General features: G+C 45.4%; 1 protein-coding gene across 1 annotated transcript in view; it reads right to left on the reverse strand.

The window, feature by feature from the left end:
• Nucleotides 1-1555: 1555 nt before the first annotated feature.
• LRRC46 (leucine rich repeat containing 46) overlaps nucleotides 1556-17998 on the reverse strand; it is a 105698-nt gene continuing 89255 nt past the window's right edge. The window contains exons 5-8 of the mRNA XM_078641439.1: nucleotides 10969-11078; nucleotides 5847-5916; nucleotides 5358-5521; nucleotides 1556-4644 (exon numbers count right to left, since the gene is read on the reverse strand). Of these exons, the coding sequence (XP_078497565.1) occupies nucleotides 3908-4644; nucleotides 5358-5521; nucleotides 5847-5916; nucleotides 10969-11078 (1081 nt within the window). The 3' untranslated portion in view covers nucleotides 1556-3907. The remainder of the gene's footprint in view (nucleotides 4645-5357; nucleotides 5522-5846; nucleotides 5917-10968; nucleotides 11079-17998) is intronic.

Here is a 17998-nt window from a genome sequence, read left to right on the forward strand (position 1 = left end):
CATACCACCACATTGCATTGACATCAACAAAGGCAAAAAGGCAGCAGGGTGAAAGACAACTGCACCCCCTAGGCTAGTCACAGAAAGTAAACTAAGCTTGTATTGCCCACCTCAAATGGTTAGCTGCCACATGACCACAAATAAATTCTAGAAAAAAGGCTGATGAGATTCAACACACAGAATCAGCAGGTTATAGTATACACAAAACAAAGTACAGTCTTCAGGTGTTGATTGCAAGTCTTTTTATTTTTCAAAAGTCCTTTGTGTACATATGAAAACAGCCAACGTGTTTCACCCTTCACAAGGGCTTCTTCAGGGCTGTGAATTCATACAACATAGGAAATGTTTAGAAACCATTATTTTATTAAAAGAGATTTTTTACTATACAATAGACAAAAGACGTTTTGGAAAAGGAGGGAGAAAAGGCAAAGGTTGGACAATCAGAGTCCAACGTCAAGCACGGAACAGAAAGATTCACGATAGAGGAGGAAATATTCATGCTAAGTGTAAAGGTGGGGAGATGAAAGGGTAATGCAGTCAAAAGAAAACTGCTAGTTGAAAAGTATGACCTTGGTGTCCTCATGAGAGGATGCCGGTGAAATGATCCCCAGACCAGAAAAACAACACCCTAAGTGCAATAAAGTCTTAAAAAGTATCCAATTCAAATAACTTCTGCTTACCAATATATGGTAGCCAGATTTGTGCATCAGTGTGTTGGTACCAGTAATGAGTGAAGTCGCAAACATCCCAGTTGATGGACATAGACTCCACAAATAAGGCCTAAATACAAAAGCATAATAAAAGCAGTCATAGAACTTACTGCCACACACGATTAGCTAAATTCAAGAGTGTGGTAAAAAAGGTCCAGAAAGATAAAAAGCGAAGAGAGCAAACTATGCAGAAGCAGGATAAGACGTGAAAAAGTGATGAAGATGATGTCAATCCAAATACCAATGTCACCCAAAAAGTGGATGTATAGAGCCAACGGGAGCATACCTAAGGCCAATGGTGAGTACCCTTATGTCCTCAGTCCAGACCAGGATGTATGTTGCCTTCAAATGGCGAATAAATAACTCTTTGGGGCAATTGGTAAGCCTCCAGTGTAATTAGTAATAGTACCTTTGGATAAAGTAAAGAGGAAATATAACTACTACAGTCAAACCGTATAATGGTCTGATTCCCCCAGAGTAGGCAGGAGATCTTTGCCAGCTTTACTATATGCTCACGATGCAGTGCTTATGGCGCACACATCCTTGGGATTGCAAGTATTAATTGACAGGTTTATTGTTTTTATGGATAGGCTTGACCCGTCAGTCAACTTCACAAAGTCGTATGTTTTGAAAGTTGCCCCCCTCCCCCGGGTTATCCAGGCGAAAAATATTTAAAGTAGTCTCTCACACCCTAGCAAAGGTTCCTGGCTTTCCCCTATCTGGGTATTTTATCCGACGATCAATTACATTGGAAAACATTACTGGAGGGCAAGCTGGGCGATCTGAACAAATCTATAGGCACACATGCCAGCTATGCCCACAGATTGGGATCTTGGGCACCAGAGGTGATCCTAAAATTGTGCCAGTCCATAAGCACCTCAGTCACTATATGGTGGTGAAGTATAGGAGTACATTGCAGCACATAAGCTGCAGGTGGCTGAAAATACGTTTTTGCATTTGATTTTTGCGAGTCCCTCAGAGCACACCCGCCTATGCAGTGCACAAAGAATTGGGTGTTAACTTTCTAGTGGACCAGGTGGCAATTAAGCCTCTATTGTGTTGGGTAAAAATGTAGTTAAGGGAAAATAAGGACCTAAATCGCCAGATCCTCTCAGATTGCCTATCACTAGACCATGCTTATAAAACTCCCTGGTTAAGTTATGTAAAAGAGTCTTTCTTTGCTCTAGGTAGGCCAGATATTTTTCTCTCACGTGACACAGTACGGCCTCAGGACTTTAACATTATAAAAGATCTATATTTTAAATATACCTATGCCCACTGTGAAAACATCGAGCTTAGGAAGCCAACATTGAGGGCGCACACCTGGTTAAAGTCTGTACGGCGAAAGGAATATTACCTTTCTGCCCTGACTAGCGCACTCAACAGGTTTTTAGTCATCCACTTTAGGTTGAACCTTCCCCACCTCCTCCTTGCATCCCCGTCTGGCTTTCTCACCCTAATTTTTTTTTCCTCTTTAGAAGGCAGTTTCTTTGCCCTCTTTTAAAGAGCTTGCATTGACAAGTTTCCTGCTGGCTATAGATCCAGAATTTCTAGACCTGATTGAACATTGATTTGGCCTTCTGTGTTTTAGTTTTGCTTTTTTCTACCCTTTTCATCCTCTGTGACAAAGAGTGGTGTTTTATCTTAATCTTTAAATTGGATGTGCAGTGTTTGATCTGAATTTTTTTAATGATGCTATTTTATTTTTTTATGTTTCCTTGTATCTTTTATGGTTACGTTTGCTTCCGAATAAACATTTATTATTATTAACTGAGGGGCACTGAAAAGACCAAAGGCGAGCACAGCATACTGGTAATGCTCTTGTCCTGCAACGTACCGCAGGTAGCGCTGATGGCCCGCCAGGACAGGAATATGGAAATAAGCATCCTGTTGGTCCAACGCCACCATCCAGTCTCCAGGGTTGAGCACAGACAAGACCTGGGCCAGGGTGAGCATCTTCAATTTGACATATTCCTGAGGTAAAAGTGTGTCTGTGAGACAGTAGAGAGCTTAGGATCTGCGCCTGGTGGCACTGGAAGAGCTGGAGAGGCGCCTACGCAGGTGCTGAATGTAATTTCCAAAGCGAAATGGCGTCATTACGGAGCAACTTACCGGCATGCAGAGGTACTGCTGAAAAGTTTCCCGATCCAGTCGGGCGCCTGGAGAATATTCAAAAGGGGACTAATCTGCTGCTTGCAAAGGAAACAGTAGAGTGCTCATCTCTGTGTTGAAAATAAGCCTCCAAGTAGCAATTAACATACACTTGTAACGATGGCTTCTTAAGTTTAGCAAAAAAAAATTAAAAACTGAAGGAGTGTGTAATATCTCCTGCTTTTGTGAAAAGAATAATATAACATTGTAACATCTAATTGACATACTTAGCAAAGAGTACAGCAAATGAATAGTTGATACACGTTTCTCATGCGTTTTTAATATGCTAAAGCATACCAGCAACAGTCTCATGAAAATAAATAATGATATAACAAAAGCCTATAATAATGGATCCTTATGAGCAAGAATGATTGAGCTGGCTTGTTTTGAAAAAGTAAATTTTGCCTTCGTTTGGGAATACCTGTATAGATTAAAGATTCTCTGGATCCTGTTTTATTTTTAATACAGTATCTCACTTTTAATAATTACTTGTATTTATTTTCCTTTTGGTTTGCTCACAGCCCTCACGCCACCACTTTATTTTAAAACTTTTTCTTTTAGAATCTGCCTCCCATTGTATAATGCCTTCTAGTGCGGACAGCAGATGCATTTGTCCTGTTCATTATAATCGTACACTACCTCCTCTCACTGTGCCTCCACAGACGTACTTAAACGTTGCAGCAACTGCAAATTCAAGAAGAAACACGAAAGAAAAAAATGCACTTTTTTATTTTGTTAACTGTGCCAAAATAATACTTCAAAGGAAGCAAATAATACTTTCTCGCTGTACTTTTATAGATAAAATCTTATCTTATCGCTCTTGACAGTACCACTCACTACCATGAGTGAAAAGCAGTCATGGGCCTAGGCCTTCTGCAATAGACATCATGGGCGGAAGGCTCCAGTATGTGATCCCACCCCACAGGTCAGAGGGGCTGTGGTAGAAGCCACTGAGAGAGTAAGATCACAGCTGTCAAATCAAATGTTGAGTGGTTAGAGTTCAAATGTAGTATACGTTGGTTGCAGGAAGTAGTTCTGGGTGGTTCTCATTTGGGTCCCCTGCTTCCTGTTTGGGCTGGAATAGTCTTGGCTACTGGAGTTCTCGTGGGATTTAGAGGAGCCTTGTCCTTGGCAGATGATGGTGTAGTCTTTCCCTGAGTAGCTGGAGATGTAACCTTCTTCATAGCAGTACACGGAGAACCATTCTTAGAAGTGGGCGACTGAGAGGCTTTCGCTGAGACTGCAGAACATACCTTTGCAGAAGCATGAGTTGCTGGAACTTTCTCTGGGATGGCAGATGGTGAGGTCTTCCTAAACACATTTGCAGATGGAACCTTTGTTGCAGCAAGTGATGGTGAAGCTTTCCCAGATGCTTGTGACAATGAAGCCTTCCCAGTAGCAGGGGACAATACAGTCTTTCCAGTAGTTGGTGACAACAAAACCTTTTCAGTAGCTGGTGATGGAGAAGCCTTGCCAAGTCTGTCCCTAGTGCTGCTAATCTTTGTGATGCCAAGTTTTGTGGGTGAGGATACTGCATTTATGTTTGGCTTTGGCACGTTTGAGGAAATAGTAGTTTTGAAATTATTAGTGGTTGTTCTTGGGCACAGGAGACCTTTCTCGAGCAGTGAACCTGTCCTGGCTATGGAGTCTGACTGTTCTGTGACCCAGGGTGGACTTGGTAAGTCCTGCGCTTCCTCTATTCGTGATTCATGTTCTCTCAGTGCATTTCTTCTCCTCCGCTCAGAGCGCCCCAATATCTCTTGGTGAAAAGACACAAAAAACCCTGGGCAGGGGAAGAAGATGAGAGATGTTAGCACACATTCTTGTGGCTCTGGTGGATCTGCAGAAAGTTCTGGATGTGCTCTGGGAGTTAAGGAGGCCCTGATGAGCAGGAGGCTCTACGAGTGCAGAACATTCTGAAGGGTCCAGGACCTTCTGAAAGGAGAAAGGGGCATTGGCCACAAGAGGAGGGAGGGGTTCATTGGCCTCTGGGATGCAGAAATACACAAGAGATGCAGAAAACCAGGAGTGAAGGAAGCGCCAAGGTATCAAATTGCCAGGGTGAGGATCGGAGTGGATCTATCTAAGGTGGAGGAAACTCTACTGAAGGAAACTTAGACATGCATGTGGAGCTGAAGTGGCTGGGAGAATCTGTTGGGGAGTGGATCTTAGTGGTGAATGGTGCTATGAGGTACCAGGCTGCAGGAATCTCTATCTTGTGGGATGCTCTGAAGATGCAGGTGGCTCTGGGGTTGGGTGACAATGGGCTTCAAGCGATGCAGGGGACTCAGGAAAAAGGACTGAAGGAATGGCTGACTAAAGTCCCAATCCATTGCTTGAGTATAGGAGCCTCCAGACCTTGGGGAAAGACGGCAGTACAAGATTATGAGTGGTAAACCCAGGTTGGGTACTATTATCAATCAATTGTAGCTGATATAAATAGCTGTTCTATATCTCTCAAAAATGTGTATATTGATGTGTATATTGATTTCTTACCTCTGTTTGTATTTAAGGGGCTCATAAATTCAAAGTCCTCATCTGAGCTGTCAGCGTCACTGCTCGTGAGGTTCTCCTCTTCCTCCATATCCAGGGCACCATAGTCAGCGATAGGCTCCCCGTCCAGCTCTCGGAGACCAGGAAGGGCCTTCAGAACAGTCTCCCTGAAACAGACGTGCACCAAAAGTTTAATACGATTACTTTACGAGATGCAAAATGAAGGTCTGGTGTGAGCAGAGAAAGTTGAGAAGAGTGCATCAGTGATATGGAGGTTGACATAGTAGTAAAAGTTATTTGCCGCTAGAAATAATTAAGGACCTTTACACATTAATTATTTGATGTATGTAAACTATTACTTGATAGTGTATGGAAGAGGAAAATGTGTGGGGGGAATGTATGACTGGTGTTACATACTTAGGATGTGTCGTCGCCTGTGTGCCAAAGAAAGCCTCTACAGTCAGTATCTGTTTAAGTGGTGATGCCTCTTACCTGTAACTCGTATTATTGGTGCAGGGGTTTCCAGTCAGGTGCAGTATGATGAGACTCGGAGGTAGCTCACCTGCAAATAATACAAAAGGCCTTTAAGATGTGTTAAGGGACAGTGAAAGATTCCCTACACTACTTATCTTCCTACCCTCTGATTTTGAGGTATTCTCTAAAACACTCCCCAGATCAGGAAATGTCTCTCAAACTCCCACACTATTAACCAATGCCAGGAGGACTACACACATTTTACATTATTGGAAGTACATCTAATACAATTCAGGTTGAAGGGTAGAGAAATTTTAGGGGGTCCTGGAGGCACATATACAACTGGCATTTCATAATAATAATAGATTACTACTAGTGCTGAAATAATCAGTAACCAGGAGTGGGTAAAATATGGCGAGCATCATTTAGATTACAATTATTTAAGTTTATAGTGATTGAGTAGACATGTTTGTTAGACTGGTAGTCCTCAGTGTTGATGATGAATTTCATGAAATATATTAACGACTAGTAAGTCTCAATTGTAACAATAGTTACAAGTACGCAACTTTTCTTTTTTGTAAGGTTTGTTTTAGACTCACAGATCTTGAGCCTCTCCACTTTTTAAAAACCGGCTCTGCCTTCCTCCCTGGCACCAGACAGCGGTATGGAATTTTAGAAACTATCTAATTGTCTCTGGGACAGGATGCTTTCTAAAATTACTTGTCCTGTAAAAAAATAATCTATTTGTCCCTTTGGTGCCAAGCAGTGAGGTGAACAGGTATGGCAGCGTTTTCATTATATCAGAGCTCTGATAATACACTCTGATTATACCAGTACTCATATTATTGACATAGTTTGTATTCTAGCACTAACCTGATTTTGCAACCTTTTTACACATCTACATACTGGGGTTGCAAGCAGGGAGAAGTGGTAGTACTGGTTTGGAATATTCTTTCCAGTTTGTGCACACATACAAACTTGCATGTTTAACAGTTTTTCATCAACTCTTCTTTAACCTCTTCCCACACTGGAAAAGGTTGGAAATTTACTCCTGACAAGGGCCGCGCAATGGGCGCAAACGATGGCGCGTCGAAGGCAAGCCCGTCTGCACCCGTCCGTGCCTGGACAGCACCCAGTGCTACAGACCCTGGTTCCCGCAGCCTCCATCGCTACAACACCAGTACCCTCCATGCACTCAACCCCAGACTTTTCACCGCCTGCCACCTCGCATAACCAAAAAACACCACCTGCTGCAACTGCGCCTTTCCATCCCTCTGCACACTAGACCCGCCGACCGCCCAACCCTCAAGAACGGATCCGACAACCTAAGCCGCATTCTACTCAACACCTCATTCCTCAAAAGGCACGCTGTGGAGATCTGGGACCTGCTTGACTCCATCTCTTCAGAGAAACCTGGAAGAACCCCATCTCAGCTCCGGACATCACAAAACATCCTCAAGAACCGCGTCAGCCGACCGGGAGGAGGCATCGGGATCGTACACAAAAACACCCTCCGCCTCAAAACCAGCTCCGAAGACCACTCACCCATCATGGAACACCTCTACTTCCAGATCAAGACCAACTCGAACCCACCCTTCATGGCACCTTCGTCTACAGACCTCCCTGACCCCACCAGGCCAATCAGCGAAGCCATAGTCGACTTCATCTTTCACCGCGCTCTCGCTTCAACAGACTACATTCTCCTCGGCGACCTCAATTTCCACCTGGACAACCTTGATGACCACAACACCTCATCCCTACTGGAGAACCGCGCCATCATCCCATCCAAAGTCATTGAGAAATCCATCAACGGCCAGCTTTCATCAAAACGAACCACATCCTGGACCTCTCCCAATTGGGCTTCAGAAGCAACCACAGCACTGAGACCGCTCTCATCGCCGCTACAGACAACATACACATCCTCGTCGACTGAGGCGAGACTGCTCCCCTCATCCTACTAAACCTCTCAGCCGCCTTTGACATCATCTCCCACAACACCCTCTGCGCAAGACCACGACACCGGCTTCTGCAACAAAGCCCTAGAATCTATCCGCTCTATCTTCTCCGGCCGAACACAGAGAGTCAGACTACCACCGTTCATCTCAAAATCCACAGAGATCAGCAGTAGAGTGCCTCAGGGATCCTCACGGAACCTCACCCTCGTCAACATCTACATGGCCCCACTCGCTGCCATTGTCAGAAGCCACAGACTCAACATTGTTGCTGAAGACACCTAGCTGGTTCTCTCCCTCACAGACTCACCCACAGCCACCATGAGGAACTTCTATAACGGGATGAAGGCAGTCGCCACCTGGATGAAGGACAGCTGCCTCAAGCTCAACTCAGACAAGACCGCAGTCCTCATCTTGGACTCCACTCCCTCCACCTCGGATGACTCCTAATGGCCCGCAGCGTTCATAAACCCCCTACACCAATGCATGAAACATCAGCATCATCCTGGTCTCCTCGCTCTCAATGAACCGCCAAATCAAGGCTGCCTCGTCCTCCTGCTTTCACACACTCAGACTGCTTCATAAGATCTTCAAATTCTCAAATGGATCCCCACCGAGTCCAGGAAAACGGTCACCCATGCACTCATCAGAAGCAGTCTCGACTACTCTACACTGGCACCACCCAGAAACTCCTAAAGAAACTGCAGAACATCCAGAACACCACCGCCAGACTCATCCTGAACATCTCACACTGCAGCCACATCACCAGCCACCTTCACTGGCTACCTATCAACAAAAGAATTACCTTCAAGCACTTCACACATGCCTACAAAGCCCTCCACAACAGTGGACCTGCATACCTCAACCACTGCCTCTCCTTCTAGACTCCCACATCTCCACTCTGCCCAACTGGCCCTGGCCACCAGCCCACCGATCCGCAAGACCACACCCGGAGGAAGATCCTTTTTCTACCTCGTTGCAAAGACTTGGAACTCCTTGCCTCTGCACCTCAGGCAAACAACATCGCTGCTGCAATTTAGGAAGGACCTCAAGACCTGTTTCTTCAACTGAATCGCAGACCCTTCTCACCACCTTGAGACCCTAACGGGTGAGTAGTTGCTCTTTACAAGAAATTTGATTGAAGGGCAGAAGTAAAACATTTTGCAGGGTGGGAAAAAAAGGTTTAGGGTAAGTGAATTTCCAAAAGCTCAGCAGATTTTAGCATGAGCAAATATATACATGCAAATTTGCTCACACTAAAATGCAGTTCACAAACTTTTTCTAGGAGTGTGGTTTCCAAGCCTACTTTTCTAAATGTTTGTGAATTCATGAAAGTTATAAATCTGCACTAACGCAAGATTAAATTCCATAGTTGCAGTTTTGTGACTTTCTTTAATAATTAGGCCCCTAATTACGTTTAGTGTTAGCCAAATGTTTTGGTTGTATTACAAGTATATATATTCATAAATTTATATATGGTTAACTTCACTGTGAGTGACAGTATTGTGCCATTTCACAGGCAGCACATTGCATTCAACGTAGTTTCCTTTATCGCCAGGGACTACTATGGCAATGTGTGGTTTTTAAGACCAAAACTGTTTTGTGTTTTTAGCCAAAGATTTGTTACATTGGTGAGAGTCCAGGAGCTTCCACAACAATAAAGTTTTATAAAAGTTCTGTCAAAACAAAACATGCCTTGACAAAACCAAAAGGGTGGCAATCGGTGCCCGGCCAATTGTCTCTGGAAACGCTCAGGAGATTTTCACATGAGCACACATATACATGCATATTTGCTCACACTAAAATGCAGCTCACAAAGTTGTTTCCAGGCCTACTTTTCTATAATTCTTTTGAATTGGTTTCCAGGTCTACTTTCCTAAATTCTGATGAATTCATGAAAGTTTTAAATCTGCACTAACGCAAGGATAAATACCGTATGGGCAATTTTTGACTTTTTAAAATAATTGGGCCACTATTTGTGTTTAGTGTTAGCTAAGACATAAATTAGATATATTTATAAATTCCTACATGGTTAACTTCACTGAGAGTGTGGGTGTTCTGCAATTTCACAAGGAGCACATTGCATTCAAAGTAGGTGCCTTCAGTTCTATGGACTACTCTGGCAATGCGTAGTTTTTGAGACCCAAAAATATTTGTGCTTTTAGCCAAAGTTTTTGATAAATTAGCGAGAGCCCAGGAGCTTACACAACAATAAAGTTTTACAAAACCTCTGTCCTAACAAAGCATGCATTGACAAAACCAAAAAGGTGGCAATCAGTGACAGACCTATTGTCTTTGGCAATGCTAGTTTATTTTTATTTTGTAGTTTTCTATAACCTTACTGAAGTTGGTTTTAAACTAATTTTCCATTATTATTATTTTTGGGAAATGCCAGCAGGTCTCAAACACATTAAAGATATGGTACCTAAAACTGCACAGTTTAACAAAATGTTTTTCTTACAGTTGTTATTTTATGTGTACATTCTGTTTTGAGAGCAGATCATCATCAATTTTAAGTTCCGTCTTCTTTGAATATTTGCATTTAATCAGAGAGGGTTCTGGGAGCATTATAAGTAGCCTTAAATTGTTAACCTTTGCAAACATGTGTGCACGTGTTTATACTGGAATCACTGTCGGTAGTGCAAGGATTTCCTTAGAGCACTTACCCTATTAATAAGAACTTTTCATTAATGAACTATAAATACATGTTTGAACAGCATCATCATAAGGATAAAAATCTTACTTTAACTTCAGACAATGCTCTTTCACATATCCATATTGTGGTGCTGTAAACTGGCAGCCTAAGTGCTGCAGGGATTGTGCCTACTTGTCCAAAGGACAAAATAAACATGAAAACTTGATGGCCTTGACCCCAAAATATATGTCCTAAGCATTGAGCAATTCTATGCCTCTGATCAGAGCATATTCTAGGCTAGTGGATCTTCAGTTGTTGTGTACTTGGAAAAACTTGTGATCGCAAGTGCAAAGCTTGGGGATTCCTAAATTCACACACCTTTTGGGATATAGGTAAGGAGTCTTTGTCCAGCATTATGTACATGCTCCACAGTTGTTTTTTGGTGGGGTTACCCATCCTGGATGAGATTCAGAATGGAAGCATCAACTTATTCGAAGGGTTGTGCCTTCTAAAGAGGCATTGAGAAGGGGCTGAAACAGTCAAGACCTCATACCAGTGTCCAAATTGTCAATCTGATTATCGGATACGTCCAGAAACTGCAGGCGCTGCAGGGATCGGAGATTTTTCAGCTTCTGTATCTGGTTTTGTGCCAAGGTTAGGAACCTGCAAAATGTAAAGTCTTAGATAAGAAATGTATACAGGAACATCTTACTATCAAGCAGGAGTTCGTTACATGTACTAAGGTAAGGCCTATGTCAGGAAATAAGCAGGAACCCCTTCCCATCACCTCTGCGAGGATGCAGGAACATATTTTCCCCTTCAGCGTGGACAGTACGATTGGGAAGCCTGAAGTGCTGTGTGTACTGTCTTCTGGCAACAGAGCTATATGGCTCTAAAAAAGGGAAATACCGATGATGTTCTGGGTGGGACCAAAGACAGGATTGGCACTGGACTTTATCTATGTTGCTTTTAAGAGTAGGGGAGAGTTAAGACTACTTGGATAAGTGGTAGTTAGTTTTAGAGATAGGGATGTCCTTAACATGAAATTTTAGATATAACAATACTTAAAAATCCACATCCTGAAGAGCTAGAGAACGGGGAGTTTCGGAGGATAAGGAATCAAAGGAATAGAAGGCTATGGTTGGTAAATGTGAGAAGCACCATATAGTGCCAAATCAGAAACAACAGTAGAGGGTTCAGGGAAACCTTCTTCTGAGTGACAATCTGACATTTTAGATGGGCTGCAGGACCTAAAGACATGATCAAAGGTACAACATACATCAGAGGTTGCATATGACATCTACCATAGGTAAACTGGTAAAGCATAAATGTGCACCCACACCCACTAGAGTACAACCATGGGTAAAACCCTACACTGTCCAAAACACATCACCCACACTTATTGTAAAACAGGAATTAGTTGCATGACCTTCCTATGCTGTTTTCCCCATAATTTACTGAGAAAAGTCACAGTTGCAGACCAAAGTCTACCAGAAGCTCCACGATGGCAACTAATTGGTGTATGCTGTGCCATGCATAACTTGAGCACTCAAAGTCTTAGACCGGCTGTTACTACCACCATGTAAGTCTTGGGCAGAAAATGAGCTAAAAGGAGCGCAAGGGTCATGCGACTTTATCCTTACTCTGGTTAGGCCTTGAACAAAAAAATACCCTCACCTTTTTAATTCAGAAAGTGGGCTGAAACTCTTTACTCTGACCCTTTTAAGCCAATTAATAAATAGTGATTGAAATGTAACACTGTACCCACACCCATGTAAGGCTTGAGCAGAAAATGAGCTAGGTGGAGGGTAATCATGCTTCTTTATCCTTACTCTGGTTAGGCCTTGAACAAAAATATACCCTCACCCTTTTAATTCAGAAAGTGAGCTGAAACTCTTTACTCTCACCCTTGCAAAGCCTTTGTATGAATAGTAATCAAAAAGTAACACCGTATCCACATACATAGAAGGCTTTGCTCAGAAAATGATCATGAGCACCTTGGCCACCCTTTAGTAAGGCCTTTGTCAGAAACACATTTATGTAAGGCTTGGGCAGGAAGGAAGCAAGCAAGATCACCTAATTCAAACTCATTGGAAGTCTTGGAAAGAGAGTGATTTCAAAAGATGAACATGAACACATAATGCTCCCTCATATAAGGTCTATTCAGAATGTAAGCATGAGCACCGAACCCACACCTATAGATCGAACTGGACAGAATGTGAATGGATCCCCTTTCTCCCATGGTCTTTGAGTAAAAAGTGAGTTGGAATGGACTACATCAGGAAGAGCCAACAGAAAAGCATAAGGACACGGAGCAGATACTAATCAGCAGAGAATGGCGATTCTCCAAGCAAAGTGAAATGAGGGTGCCGCTCGTGAACTGTAGAACAGTGTGGACTTTGCTTGTGGCCGTACCTGGGGCACTTTGTATTGCGGAGCCCTTTGGGAATCATTTCCTGTGACCTGGGAGCACACTAGCTCAGTCACCATCGCCGTTTCATTGCTGGGGGAGAGCCACAAACGCCACCGGTCTAGGGAGCTGGACTGCGAGGACCAGAAGTGCTTGCGCCGTCCACCGCGCGCACCTGGTTCCTCTTCCCGCCCCCTCCTCCCTCCGACCTTCCTGCAGGCTACAAGACTCCTCGCGGCCCCCGCTGGCGCGGGTGCCGCTCGTGAACTGTAGAACAGTGTGGACTTTGCTTGTGGCCGTACCTGGGGCACTTTGTATTGCGGAGCCCTTTGGGAATCATTTCCTGTGACCTGGGAGCACACTAGCTCGGTCACCATCGCCGTTTCATTGCTGGGGGAGAGCCACAAATGCCACCGGTCTAGGGAGCGGGACTGCGAGGACCAGAAGTGCTTGCGCCGTCCACCGCGCGCACCTGGTTCCTCTTCCCGCCCCCTCCTCCCTCCGACCTTCCTGCAGGCTACAAGACTCCTCGCGGCCCCCGCTGGCGCGGGTGCCGCTCGTGAACTGTAGAACAGTGTGGACTTTGCTTGTGGCCGTACCTGGGGCACTTTGTATTGCGGAGCCCTTTGGGAATCATTTCCTGTGACCTGGGAGCACACTAGCTCGGTCACCATCGCCGTTTCATTGCTGGGGGAGAGCCACAAACGCCACCGGTCTAGGGAGCGGGACTGCGAGGACCAGAAGTGCTTGCGCCGTCCACCGTGCGCACCTGGTTCCTCTTCCCGCCCCCTCCTCCCTCCGACCTTCCTGCAGGCTACAAGACTCCTCGCGGCCCCCGCTGGCGCGGGTGCCGCTCGTGAACTGTAGAACAGTGTGGACTTTGCTTGTGGCCGTACCTGGGGCACTTTGTATTGCGGAGCCCTTTGGGAATCATTTCCTGTGACCTGGGAGCACACTAGCTCGGTCACCATCGCCGTTTCATTGCTGGGGGAGAGCCACAAACGCCACCGGTCTAGGGAGCGGGACTGCGAGGACCAGAAGTGCTTGCGCCGTCCACCGCGCGCACCTGGTTCCTCTTCCCGCCCCCTCCTCCCTCCGACCTTCCTGCAGGCTACAAGACTCCTCGCGGCCCCCGCTGGCGCGGGTGCCGCTCGTGAACTGTAGAACAGTGTGGACTTTGCTTGTGGCCGTACCTGGGGCACTTTGTATTGCGGAGCCCTTTGGGAATCATTTCCTGTGACCTGGGAGCACACTAGCTCGGTCACCATCGCCGTTTCATTGCTGGGGGAGAGCCACAAACGCCACCGGTCTAGGGAGCGGGACTGCGAGGACCAGAAGTGCTTGCGCCGTCCACCGCGCGCACCTGGTTCCTCTTCCCGCCCCCTCCTCCCCTCCTCCATTTTAACTCCGCCCTGAACGCGGGACGCGTGCGGACGAAGAAGCGGGCGAAGACCGGGCAAAGAGCGGGCCGTTTGAGGCCGTTCGAGGACAAAGAGGACTGGCCTGGCCCACCCCCCCTGGCCGATCGGAGGGCCACAAGGTAGGCGGCGGTTCTCACCATACTAACCTCTGCCATTTGGTGCAACAAAGACGGATTGAAAAATTTACTGTGTGATATAACCCCACGTACTTTTTTATAATGCCGTTAAGGTCAGGCAAAGAACGAACAGTGCAAATCCATACCACCAAGGGTGTCGTATCAGGTCCCCTTGATGCCTTCATTACACGGGCTACGGGGATTCTGGAGAAGGAAATTGCTATGGTCGAAAAAAGACTCTCACTTGACCTTATCAGCGACAAACGCTCATCATTGGGGGGAATAGCCACCAGTATTTCCCCTGCATCACATGCTGCCTTTAATTGCGTTCAAACTTCCTCCACGGACGTTATTGTCCATTTAGAAAGTGAGGGGGTGAGTCCAATTGTCTCTATCCTGAAGGAAGAAGGGTACAGTTTAAACGATTCTCAAATCAGTCAGGGGGCCTACTCACAGATTAGTGGGGGGAACGAACCTAGTCAGTTATCTGGACACCTTCCCCTTAATAACTCAAACAATGCTGATATCTCAGATCTCCCAGTGCCTAATACCGATTCTAATACTAGAAAGAGAAAGCTGGATTTCAGATTGTTGGGGGGGAGAGAACGAAAGATTCCAAAAACCAATGTTGCCCTACACAAAGGGAGCCAGGGTTCTGAGTTTCCCCCTGATACCTCAAACCCTCCTGTACTTGCTAATATGCTGTGCCCTTCCCTCATGTCCTTGGGATCCTCGAGTACTTGCCCTATGTGCCTTAACAGCGATGACATTTTGTTAGTAAAAATGGAGGCCATGCTTAAAACTTTATTATTACCTGTCTTGGAGCGGACAAGGCTCATGACCTCCAAAATTGACAGCATGGAGGCTATAACTAACTCAAACCATGCTATGCTACAAAACCTACTTGGCACTAGACATATGGGTGTTAGTAAAACGCAAACAGCCACTAAGGACCCCGCCAGTAAAAACCAGGCAAGGAGTAAATCTCCCCAAAATAAAATCTCAGGGCCAATCATTAATACGCCAAAAGGTGGGGAGAAGCAAAAAGCTATACCCTCCAAACCAGCCATGAGCACTCTTACACAGGTACCCAAGACAAATACCATGGCCAAACAAAATACTGGTGGCCAACAAAGCACGGGATTATCTCTACAAACCGAAACAAATCCCGCCACCCCCAGTACACATAGAGACCCTGTGACCCAACGCACCACTAATAACCACAGGGAGGGGAGTCGCAGAAGATTCACCATCCCCCGAGTTGATCTACCGATCGAAGCAGCTCAACACACTATAGTCCTGACAGGTGTTGCCCCGTTAAAACCAGGCAGAAAGGAGTCATTTGAGGATTTCCGCAATAAAGTTACCTTTTGGCTAAACAAAAACCGTCCCTTACCGCCCTCCTCTCCTACGGAGATATTATTTGTAAGAAGAGTAGATTGGGTGGGACATGGGATTAAAGACCTGGAGGGAGATTGTATTTTGATTTCGTTTAAGGATGCATGGGTTGTAGACGCTATCCGAAGAGAACCTAGATTTGCAAGACAGGGGGATGTACAAACTTTAGCCCTACCATATTTCTACCCTCATAGGCAAATTCCCCCCCCCAACGCCACCCCGTTTTTCGCCAGGTTCCACCCACAAGACGCCCTTTGGCACTAACCCCGCTTGACCTACAACGCCCATTCCTTTTTAATCATTTTGGCCCTCTCTCTGACCTCGAGGCCATAGATTGACTCCACGTTACACCTAGCGAGTCTTCACCTGCCAAAGTAGTTAGCTATGAGCCTACTGGGTATTGCACGGTGAGTAAACATCAAATTAACATCCTAGCGGCAGCCGGGGGAGGCCTAGAGATTAGGGCACTCAATCTACCTATACACAGAGACGTCCAAGAGGCTATGATAAACGAAAACTCCATGGTTAATGCCAAGCCCATGATGGCCAAGAAGGACAGAGGCCAGACACAGGCAGTTACCCTAGCTACACCTTCGAAACCCCCCCCTGTGGTCCCACTTAATGACAATATGAAAATCTTGTCTTGGAATATCGCAGGAATCAAGGCCCGCATTTCCTCTACAGACTGGTTAAACTTTGTGGATAAATACGACATCATCCTGCTCCAAGAAACCTGGGCAACCGATCCAGTCTTTAAGCTGGGATATATAAATTTCTTTAAACCTGCGATCAAAGGGGGCAAAGGGCGTGCCTCAGGAGGACTAACGATTTGGGTGAAGCAGACATTGGGTCTCTATCCGACTGAGCTCCCTGTTCAGCATCCGGATCTCCTTGTAATCAAACTAAGCAAAGCTAAACAACGGGATTTGCATATTTTTAACATTTACACCAGAGGCTTGCCCGGTGGCCGTACCCAGCCTTTGTTGAATATTGTCGATCATAAAATTGCCGAAATGGCCAGTGGGAATATCACCATTTTAGCTGGAGATTTAAATTGCACTATAGAGCCTTTGTACGACATGGGAGACTGTTGGAGCACGGCTGAAGATCTTGCTTGGGATATCCCTGACCTAATCGTTGACAAAAGGGCTAAAGCAACTGAGGCAGCAGTGAATTGGATGGCACTTTGTCTAAACAGGGGATTCAGAGCTTGCAATGGTCGCACAATCTCGGACAGAGAAGCCAATTACACTTTTGATAATGGTCTAAGGCAGAGCCGTATTGATTACATTCTGTTAAAATTGGAATACTGGTCATTATTAGTGGACATGGCAGTAATACAGTGTCCGGAAAGTGACCATAACCCGCTGTCACTATCATTGAAACTGCCAGATTTGAAGAGACAAGAGGAGCCTACCACCTCACATACAGGGGACGTTTTGATAACTAACGATAGGAGAAGATTGAAATGGTCCCGGGTTATGGAGGACAATTCATTGTGGGATAATGTTAATACAATGGCTAATAATGTCTATAACGAGATGTTGAAAATTGATCTGTTGGGGGCAAACCGGGGCCTGGCAAATAATGTTATGAATCTTCATATTACTTGCTTTGACCAGGTAAAGTCCCTACTCTCCCTTCCGTGCCGTAGTGCTTCTGCCAAAACTAATCCCTTGCCCCAGAAATGGTACAACAAAAAATGTAGGGAGGCACACTCGGATCTCATCTCAACAATAAAATCCCGGGACATGGTCGCAGTCAGGGCGGCTAGGCTCCATTATAGAAGAACCCTCTGGGAATCCAAACGGGAGTGGGAGGACAGGTTCTGGACAGATCTACTGGTGGCGTCCACCTTAAATAACCACACAAAGTTTTGGTATCTAGTCAAGTGGGGGAAGGACCCGGATTTATCTAAGCCGGCTAACCATGTACCCCTAGACGAATGGGTAACATTCTATTCTGCCCATTTCAGAGCTGAGGATCCCAAAGTCATAAAACCCCCCGGTAGGTCACCCCCGTTAAACACTTTCGGGGAGAAATTAATTTTCTCGGTTCCAGAGGCCGAGCTGGCCCTGCGCCTGACCCAGCGAGGTAAAGCTCCAGGAATGGATTTGATACCGGCGGACCTATTTAAATCTAATCCAGCCTTGTGGCTCCCATACATAACTATGATTGCTAACTCCTTAGCAAATGGAGCCACGATCCCAAAATCATGGAAGGGAGCTGAGATAATTC

This window comes from Lissotriton helveticus, chromosome 5_1 (assembly GCF_964261635.1).
Source record: "Lissotriton helveticus chromosome 5_1, aLisHel1.1, whole genome shotgun sequence".
NCBI lineage: Eukaryota > Metazoa > Chordata > Amphibia > Caudata > Salamandridae > Lissotriton > Lissotriton helveticus.